We start from the raw sequence: 10,950 nt of genomic DNA on the forward strand, positions 1-10,950 counted from the left end.
CAGTTTCGTCCTTGATGACTCATACTCTTCTTCACTTCTGATCTCACTCAGCAGTTCCAAGAATGATGGAGGGTTTTCCTTCCGTTCCCTGAGTTTGAGCTGGACAAGCATCATATCGGAGTGAATAGCCCCTCTCAGCAGCTGCTCCACTCGAGCACGGTCAGCACGGCCAGCAGGGAGGCCTCCGCGACGAACTACCTTGGTCAACGACAACTCTATACGCCTAAGAAAGTCAGACAACTTTTCCTTTGGCTGCTGTAGCAATCTAAAGGCAAAATATAGGTCTTCGCCTGTCTCCGCAGACCCGAAAGCACTCTCAATAGCTTCTAAGCACAGAGCAGGACTAACCTCTGGATCAGCAGTCCGCACAGCCTTCACAACAGCTAGCGCGGGACCTTTCAGACTTTCCATGATACGTCGTCGTTTCTCCTTAGCGGAACACTCGCTCTCCTCAACCATCAGGCGTGCGTGTTCCAACCAATGCTCGAGAGACTCTTCTCCAACTGGAGTTGGCAAGGTACCTGAGAACACTCTCAGACGACGGTAACTGCTGTTATCACCTGATGGTTTTCCCATCTTAGTCAACAAATCACCAACCGCTCGAATAATAGACTCTGCCGAGCCACTCTCTGGAAGTTCTTCCACTGGGCTTGAAGAATCAGGGCTTTCAGATGCAATAATAATCGTCCATTTTTTCATTTTGCCCTCTGGCAACAGTTCAGGGGGGACTTTGTTGGGGTCCACTGTCTCTTTACACTCACATAGCACCCGGTGGGTCTCCAGCTTCAGACTAACTGTCCTTCCTCTCACTCGAACTCGCCCTAAGGCTTTGATAGTTCCGAGGGCTTCTTCAATCTGTGCATTCGCCACGTCTTCTGGAATAAGTACCATGAGGGAATGGGCCTCATCTAACTCTTCTCTTCTGCACCAGTCTTTCAGCTCTTTAACTAAGTCTGCAGTGCTACACTTAGTCTCCATTTTCTTTTAGATTTTAAGCTTAAACTATTAGACTTACTTTTCTTAAAGAAGCTAATAACAAATTACAAGCTAATTGTTAACAGACATTATCTTAAATTAGCATTTTTTTTTTTAGCTTCTCAGTACCCCAAGTCTTAATTCCTTTATGCAACTAGCAACTTTTTAACAACTACCACTATTCACGTCAAATAACAAATTAGTTAATTGCATTAATTAACCCGATGCCGGACGAGCCCCCATTTATGTAGCGCCCCCTAGCGTGTCTAGCTATTAATGTGGAGTGCGCTCCCCGAATTCCTGTTTATTGAAAAGAAAATCCCTCTCTTAGTTAATTAATGCACTAAATGTAATTTCAAAATGATAACCTATTTGTAACCGTTTACCTTAAATGCAGTGTTTATCTTAAAGCAAAATGGCCTAACAGTGTCTTTATATTTAAACAGTAAAACACTAATTGTATGCAACTATCTCAAGAATGGGTTAAATAAACAAACTGTTATAATTACATTAATAGAACACGGGTTTTTTAAATGGCTTTCAATACTATAAGTGCAATAAACAACAATATACTGGTCACTTATCTTAATCAGTAATGATTTAACACTTTCACTTTAAACCAATCTACTGTAAACTCAATATTGTCTTACTTCAAGTATCAAAATGACCAATACCACAAACCCAATGTAATGTAAATATTCAGCAGTAATTCGTTTTAACTATTTACTGGAAAAATATAGTATGTACATATATACAGTTCAAATATCAACAGTGCACATTCAAATTAAACACACTTCAATTCAACCAAATTCAAAGCTAAGCCGGCAAAAATGACTGAACGGCCACTCAATGAAATAAAATAAATACCCCAACAGTCAGAAGAAAACACGGTGCAGGCCTGACGCGTTGCTTGGGAGCGTGGAGACCTTAAACACAATGGTCACTTCGCGCCGTGGCGCAGAAAAAAAAACTCACTGCTGTCGTGTTGCTGATAGGCGCGTCGTCACTCACGCGGCGGCAACGCGATGCTCACGATGCGGGTGACTGAAGACGTCGTCTAACAGTAAAGCAATGACTCATTCTGGAGATAAGGGTCTCTTCAGACGATGCACAAAAGGGCAACCGAGCAGGCTACTCACTGGCAAAGTCCTTAGAACTGAATCGTGCTGACTAGTTGTCCACTCTTTCTCCTCGTGGAAAACTCTAACCGAGTTCTTCCAATCAATAACTTTCACACTGTAAACTTAGTAAAATGTCTGTAACTCACTTTTCGTGCAGTCCACAAATACATCTACTATCACACGCATTAACTTGGTGTTTTACCAATTTCTAATGTGACAGTCACAGCGTGATTTTCCCTCGTGTCTCTCCATCATGTTCTCTCCTCTCTTCCTGCCTTCCCGACCTCTCACCCTCATTCCTGATTGGATCTTTTTTTCGTGTAACTAAATTTTACTTAACTCAATTTTTAACATACATAAACATTATTTAAACAGTTTTTAACATCATGAAATGTACATTTTAAAGAAAATAAACAAAAATAAAATTATTGATTTTAGAAAATACCCAAAATTCCACCAGGGCTACATGTGGAAAAATATTAATAAGTGAACGTGATCCTAAGTTTTTTTGAATGGTTAGTAGAGCTGTGGCGATTATTCATTTGTCCCGTTAAAAAGACCTGTCTAAAATCGATTCTGAATTGCAAGGCTGCGATTCTGTGTTTCATGCACTGCTTGTGCGTGTACTTTAGCATTTTGGTTAATAAGAAGTCCTTATCAATCTAAAATCATTATGAGTCTGAGTCGTTTATAACATGCATTTAAAAAAAACTAAACTCATAAAACAAAATCATTCAAAATATTCTTTATTATCATGAAAATACCTAAAACAATCTGAAGAACTGCAATATAAATATTCTTTTAGACATTTCCTGGAATAGCGTTTGTAATGATACATCTTCTGTGGCACAATTGGAGTTTCTGCATGAAAGCGCCCTCTGGCTTACAGTAGGATGTGCCGGGATTTCTCCATAATTCATTATAATTCATTCATTGAGAAAATGCGCATTTGCACGATTAATTGTTACAGCCCTAATGGTTGGTCAATGTTACATATAGCTAGTTGGACAGAAAAAAAAATACTACTCTATGTGTAATTGCATAGCAAGCTACATAATGATATAGCCTACTGTATAAGATATACTTCATTATGTACTTCATAATATACTTCATTATATAGCAGCATACACACTTTTATCCTCTGTAGCTTACATTTCACCTCATCTTTCCTCTTTTCCTTACCTGGGCACTTTGATGGCTCTTTTTTTCATCCATCGTTTAACACAGTATGTGTTGCATTACATCTACCACTCTGCCTTTCTATGCGGTGTCTACATTAGAAGCTGTGACTTGATGTAAACTTATCACATTGTAGCACTTCTCTGACTCTGAGTAACAGCTGAGTATCCCCCCGGAAGTAACAGATTTTCTCTGGACAAACACTTCAAAGTTCTGACCACATTAACTGATGGTCACGGTGACAATGATATGATTGATGAGGTTAGAAGTAAAGTAAAAAAGTAAGAAACACCTTGACTCGTTTTAACAAACGTTGTTAGATGCGACATGTAAACAAACCCTTAAAAGTAAATAAAAATCTTTCTGCAGGCCAGATTATGTTATATTGTTGAAAGGTTGATGTGGGCCGCAGAGAGGAGGAGGGCAGGGCGCAAATGGCCGCGGGCCGGGAGTTTGAGACCACTGCCCTAGAGTTAATATTTCCAGTTCTGGTTTAAATTTAAAAATTAAGATCAATAATCACAATTAAGTAGTTGCTTTCTTCTTTTTAGATAATCTAGTGTGACAACTTACCACCGATGGGGCAAATTGTCACAAGTGAACATTATCTATTCAACAGTCTACACAGCTCTGTAATGAGATAAGATATAAAAATGTAATGAATACAACACATGTGCCCAAGACTTCCTTCTTTCATTTGGAATGATATTTATACCATTGTGATAAATGGTGCTCAGTAAATGTTAGACAGTGTGAAAAGTGTGACAATGTACCCTGTCCTCCCCTACTTAACCCCTTCAGACTCTGCTTCCAATGGAATGGACATCACATGTTTTGTGGTTCAAACCAATACAAATGCTGATCAACCAATCAAAACAAGGCATAGATAAAACACCTGAAAAATCAGGTCTAAAGGGGTTCAAAAATAAATGTGTTTTAAGATCTTTAACTTGTTCATGGATCATTTCATGGATTTTACGGTATGCCATTGTGAGCTAGTCAGTTTTAATAGTCTTGCAAATACATGTGGTTGTTTAAAGAGTCCACGTGAAATATGTGATAATCCTGTCTATAGATATAGGTTTGGGTTGTTCTTTATAAAAGCAATGCTTGGCTGAGCAAAGACCACTAATTATGGGACATAACAGGCTTTGCTTTAAGCACTGAGGCTGTGTGTGTGATTATTATATGAGTCGGGATCTGAAACGACCCTTGCTGTGTAGCTCAATGTGTCATACAATTTCACTCCTATGATTCAATGCTCCCAATATTAACAGGAGGCTTTCATTAACCTGAGGTCATACATGTCCCCAGGGTCATTCATCATTCTGTCTCTCTCTCTCTCTCTCTCTCTCTCTCTCTCTCTCTCTCTCTCTCTCTCTCTCTCTCTCTCTCTCTCTCTCTCATTACCACATCCTTTTTCTTATTCGCTCTTTTCTTTGGTGAAAATACACTTATGAAAATGCCAGCTTTTTATTGATTTAAATATCTACTGTCTTTAGCATGACTTTCACTCTCATACTATGATGAAATTATGGCCTTTTCAGGAACTCAATTCTAAACTTTTTTGGATCGACAATTCACTGATTTGTGTGTGTGAGTGTATGTGAGAGAGAGAGAGAGGAAGAGAGAAAGAGAGAGATTACTGGTAATTTCCTATACAGTTACAGTACAATTGCTGTTGTTTTCTTTCCGCAGGCCTGGCTGACAGAGATTCACGAGTTCGCTCAGCAGAACGTAGTGATCATGCTTCTGGGTAACAAGGTGAGTGAAGCATGCTGGGTCACGTCTAAATTTTACATCTGAAACATGTCGACCTTACTCATTTGGGATCTCAAACTTTATGAAATTTCTATACTTAGATGTGCCCCAGCAGGCATATGACCGACCTTCAATGTTGAAAAAAAATATGGTTGAAATAATGTCAATTGTTTGTTCAACACTGATTCTATTTGCAAAATCAAAAGGTAATTCAACGTTGATTCAACCTTGATGTTGATTCAACGGGAATCAATGTTGAAATGCTTAATATGGGATAGCTGTGAATTCATTAATAATTAATACAGTAGCAAACGTGATTCATTTTAGCTGATTAGAAATCATAGTCGATGCATAATGCATTGTAATTGATTAATTGATAGTGTGATCGATTGATGATATGATTGATTTTTTTAAGGCTGATGCCACAACTGAAAGGGTTGTGAAGAGAGAGCAGGGTGAGAAACTAGCCAAGGTTAGTTATCACACACACACACACACACATACATGCACGCACACACGCACACTTTATTTACTAATTACACTATGAAAATTAATTATATAAAACACATTATCTACTCAAACTTGTCAAGGGCTGTTTTGCTCTCAACATCAGCTCTCAGTAGTCTTTCCAAGCAGGTGCACTCGGATGCATTTATCTAACCTGTAACCAACTACACTTCAGGCTAGGTACATGCTAATGGCTTGCTTTATTTAACCTATTTTGTTTCCTATTAGAGGCTGCCTATTCCAATGTTTTACTTTGACACACACACACAGATACATACATACACCTGTGTGTAGTAACATGTACTGTCATGCTACATGTCATCAAGGGAATCTCTTAAGTTATTTTTAAAGAGGAATTTTGAATACAATATGCATTAAACAGGTATGGACTGCACGGATGCCCCTAAATCTTTTCACTTGTTGTCTACAGGAGTTTGGTGTTCCCTTCATGGAGACCAGCGCTAAGTCTGGTCTGAATGTGGAGTTGGCTTTCACTGCCGTGGCCAAGTAAGTCACTTGTAGGCTGGTCCAGACAAAATATGCTGACACCAATACCTATAAAGATAACAATAAATATTTTAGCATCCACACCACCGGATGATAATGTTGTTTATTTACTGCACAATGCAGTTTTACATTTTAAATTCGAGTGCCATTTAAAATCCAATGGACTTTGGCTGTTCATGGTTTATTATTCATCAGCTTGGAAAATATTGCTCTGAAAATGATCTGAACAACATAGTTCTTATAGCTTTATCTCTATAGTCGTGGTGTGGACTACACTATTCCCCTAAAAATAAAAATATATTTTACAACTTTATCTTTATTTTGTAGTATTGTTATCATCCTTGGTTTAAAAGGGCTTTACAGCCTGATTTCCTGGGAATTTAGAACCTGCTCGTGAAAACCCAGCTAAAGTCATTTTTGTGATTACTTTATGTGATTTACATAAAATCATCTTACATAATATAAAGAACATTCTGTGAAAATATCACCTTGATATCTTTATTATTGTCTGAGGTCATGCAAAATTTTAAATCAATGTGAAATTTATCTGTGATTCTCCAAATCTCATTATAAGATGTTTGATATTTAACATGGATTTGACAGACAGGGTCACATTTTTACAGGGCAGCTTATTAATAAAAAGGTATACAATACTCTAAAAATGACTGGGTTGTTTTTGACCCATGTTGGGTAAATATTGGACAAAACACATGTTGGGTAAAAATGACCCAGTGTTGGGTTGTTGTTATGCAACCATGGATTATAATAACCCAGCGGTGTGTTTTGTCCAATATGTACACAACATGGAAGTGAATATGACTTTATAGAGTGAATATGACAAAAACAATCATACAAAAACATATTATTAGAGAGGCAGTAATGAAACCCCACCGCCCGCTACAAAACGTACAACTGAGATTTCATACAGTACAAATTCATACAAATTCGCTTCCTCTAAAAATACGAATTACAGATTGCAATGAGATTATATAAGGCCCTAAGAAGAGTTTTTTGTTTGTTTGTTATTATCAAACAAGATTTTATGGAAAAATGTATCAGTACATCAGTTTTGTATTAGTTTGGCAGAAAGGGGCGAATTCAGTAAACAGATTCTTGTGAGGTTACAGTGCTGAGACGCTACTTATTCACTAACCTCATGCATTGTATTTTAACCATTATTTGTGATGATATAGCACAGCTATCCATAGTAAATTTAAGTCATTGTCTTTACTTTTTGGATTAAAATATGCATTTATTTTTACATATTAGGTACTGTTAAAAATTGCTGTAGTTATGCAGCTGTTTGCCAGTGACTAACTGTATATTTAAATTTAGTAAATATTGTTTACTGGCGACTGTTTTTTCAGAGTTAAATGAACATTAAACATTAACAAGTATTTGGGCCAGATTTAATAAACGAGGCAAATTGGCATGAGAGCGCAATTCCAAGAAAGCGCAGATGGTAGTGGTAATATCTGCGGGGTATTTACTAAAAAAACACAAAATAAAAACTGATGATTTGCGGGTAATCTACTAACGTAGATTCTTGCAAATCCTTGGGAACTTTTGTAATAACAACTGCATTAAATATATCACACTTGCATCTGGCTTTTTTAAGTATTTTTTTTTTTTTTTACAAAAATCTTATATATTGTGGCTATAAAAGTTTTCATATTTTTTATATTCTAAAGAACCTTTTTCACTACAAAGAGCATTTTTTTTAAGGCACACTCATATCATACCCAACCAAACCATGCCAGAGCACAATTGTCCCCCCTCTTTACTCCCCCAGAAACACACACACTGTACTTTGACCGATCCGAGCCCTGGGCGTGCTTCGGTCATTAGGATGCAATTGATTTAAAAAAAAAAAAAACAGGAAGCACTCACTTAACCTCCTGAGACCTGGTGTGTCCACATATGGACAATCACATTTTTGGTTGTTTGCACCATAATACTTAATTCTGTGTAACTGGAACCTGTTGTACACAAACACGGACAATTGCTTCAAAAATATTTATATTTATTGGTTCTTCCTAACCCCTTGGGTCTTAGGAGGTTAATACTGGAGTCATTCACAGTCCTCACACATGCCATCATATTGCTTAGTTGGTCTGTCGCGTGTGCAGCTCAGACATTTACGTAACCCTTCTGCGTGCATCAGAAGGTTTTTACAAAGGCAGATGAAGGTTTAGTATCCTCCAAAGCTGATTTAGGTGTCTGGTGTACAGTGTGTTTGTTGGAGAAATGGTATTCAGTAACAGACCTCCAGTCCTCAGAGGCTGAAACTGTCCTTTCAAGAAGCGTGGCAACTTCAGCTGACATTTTTAAGCATATTCAATTTTGTATTAATTACTTGAATAAACGTGGCACTGAAATTACACAGACAGCATGAGCAAACTAAGCGATGTGTATAGTGCTTAGTGAATTCCCTCCAGTGTTTAATAAGGAAACTCACGTCTTCCTTCACATTCATCAGGGAACTGAAGCACAGAGAAATGAAGGAGCCCAACGAGCCAAAGTTTCAACTGCAGGAGTTTGTTAACAAGGAGATGAAGGGAGCCGGCTGCTGTCGCTCCTAAAGCCGCATACACATCTGTCTGTTTGTGTGTTTTTCTCTCATCCTCATCTCTGGCATATATTGGATATCTTTGACTCTGGAGAATTTCCCCAGACCTCTGTGTTCCCCGCAGCTTGCAAACAGCACAATTTAAAAAGCAGCAGGCATTCTTTTTACACAGATGCTTTTAATACAGATGTGTGTTTAAAGAATAGCGTATCTCCTGACCCACCTCTCCAAGCAGCTGTGAATGTATCTTCAATACTCATCATGACAATATGGTGGTTCTTTAGTTAGGGGAACTTTCTGTGTCTCTATTTTGTCTTAATAAAAGTTTAATAGCTTAAACTATAATGGCTTTAAAACTGTTATTGGAAGGTAAATTAGCAATTTTTTGATTTTGAGTTTGTCCCCTAACCACACATTTTCACTTCTCTGAAGGGGAATATATATAACACATTAAAATCAGTATCTGCCAATTTTGTAATTGTCTTCACAGAAACAATGCACCCAAAAGTGCTGTCATTTTTAAAGCCTGATTATAATGAAAATGGCACGCCTTTGCCAAAACAGCAGAGCTGTTTTTACATCCTGATTTAAGAGTAGGTGTCAATACAAAACCAATTAGTATTTGAGAATTGTAAATCTTGATTTGTTGCTATATCTTGTTGTTTTAGAATGACTTTCGGAAAGGTTAATCCAATGTTTGAAATATCTTTATATTAACATGTCATTACCATCACAAAAAAAGCAAAAACATCACACATACAGCAAAACTCACTTGAACATTCATCAACACTGTGATCATCTGTTTTGCAAATGTGATGCATTTTCAAACATAACTGAATTATTTTAATTTCAGTTTTCCAGGCTTTAAGTGGTCAAAAATGCTCCTAATGAAGAATCACTTCAATATACAATTTAGTCAATCCTTACACAAAGCAACACACATGCACGCACACACACACTTTCTCTTACAGTATACACATGTTCAAGAATGACATTTTCTTCACTCATTGTTTAAATTTGACTCATTTTATTAAATGTTATAAAATGTAATGTACAAATTGAAAATTATAATATGGCACTTAGTTTGCATAACATGTAATTGATGCTTTGTTAAATGCTTTTAGTATTGTCCTGTATACTTAAATAGAAACAGCTTTAACTAGAAATTAGTTGCCTCAAGTGATGTTGAAAACGTGCCAGATTTCAACAAATTGATGTTATGTCAAGATACTATGCGTACTGTGGATTGTTTAATATATTGTGTTATATTGTGTATACATATTATTTTTGCATTAATAATCATTTGGAGAGATCCAGAACTATGCCTTTTGCACTTTTGTTGTTGTTTAAATTGTTATGTCATGTCATGCCAGTCTATTGAAAGATTGCTACATATATAGCCTGAAATGTATGTTGTTGGTCAGAAAATTTGTACTGACGTTTCATTTTGAGCTGCTCAGAGGATTTTGACAATGAATCACCTGTATATATGGTTCAGTTGTTTATTTTCCCCTATACAGAAATAGATAAAGAGGTCATTACAGAAACTACAAGCAATGATATACAAAACTCTTTTGTATCTTCATGAAGGTCAGCTTGAAGACCTATATATATATGTCGATCTACATGTTGTTTTTCCTCAAGGTTTTTATGTAATGTTTACTGTATTCCTCATAATAAATCAGTGAAGTGATATTTGCGTCTCGATTCTCAATAATGTTATATTACAGTGACCCCTGCTGGACGCAGAATTGTGTTGCGACTCCTCTGTGGTTACCATGGCAATCACAAATAAGAGAATAGGTATAACTACCATTACAATTATTAATTTACTACAAAACATACGTTTTTGGCAAAACCTCTCAAAAAGAAAAAAAAAAGTGTTTGTTCAGTCAGATTAATTCAATTAATGAAAAACTTTCCACACATTTAGTTTATGTCTGTTCAACAAAAGAAGAGACTCTAGATGAACACAGTTACTGCTCATTGAGTGAAGCACCTCACAGCACAAAATCACCACGCTTTACTCGAGAAAAAATAATAATGCTGGATTTGTTTCATATAATTTAAACTGGGTTGTTTTAATCCATTGTTGGTGTGCATAAACAATTTAGGTTTATTTAATCCAATGGGTTTGTCCCTTTTTGGCCCAATACATGGGTTCAGCTTGGTGGTCTTCTAAATCTCTAAGATAAATGAACATTAGACACTAACAAGTCTTTCTCTGTACTTAATGCCTAAAATAACACTTCATTTAATAAATTACTTTTCCAATACTTATTTAGTAATATTAACAAAAATCATTCACATAGTCCCAAGTTAACACAGAAT

General features: G+C 36.6%; 1 protein-coding gene across 1 annotated transcript in view; it reads left to right on the forward strand.

Annotated features, from left to right (window-relative positions):
• Positions 1 to 10,314, forward strand: part of LOC135734633 (ras-related protein Rab-26) — a 167,213-nt gene extending 156,899 nt beyond the window's left edge. Inside the window, exons 6-9 of the mRNA XM_065253493.2 lie at positions 4,974 to 5,039; positions 5,452 to 5,508; positions 5,974 to 6,050; positions 8,530 to 10,314. Coding sequence (XP_065109565.1) covers positions 4,974 to 5,039; positions 5,452 to 5,508; positions 5,974 to 6,050; positions 8,530 to 8,632 — 303 coding nt within the window. The 3' untranslated portion in view covers positions 8,633 to 10,314. The remainder of the gene's footprint in view (positions 1 to 4,973; positions 5,040 to 5,451; positions 5,509 to 5,973; positions 6,051 to 8,529) is intronic.
• Positions 10,315 to 10,950: the final 636 nt, after the last annotated feature.

This window comes from Paramisgurnus dabryanus, chromosome 1, assembly GCF_030506205.2.
Source record: "Paramisgurnus dabryanus chromosome 1, PD_genome_1.1, whole genome shotgun sequence".
Lineage (NCBI taxonomy): Eukaryota > Metazoa > Chordata > Actinopteri > Cypriniformes > Cobitidae > Paramisgurnus > Paramisgurnus dabryanus.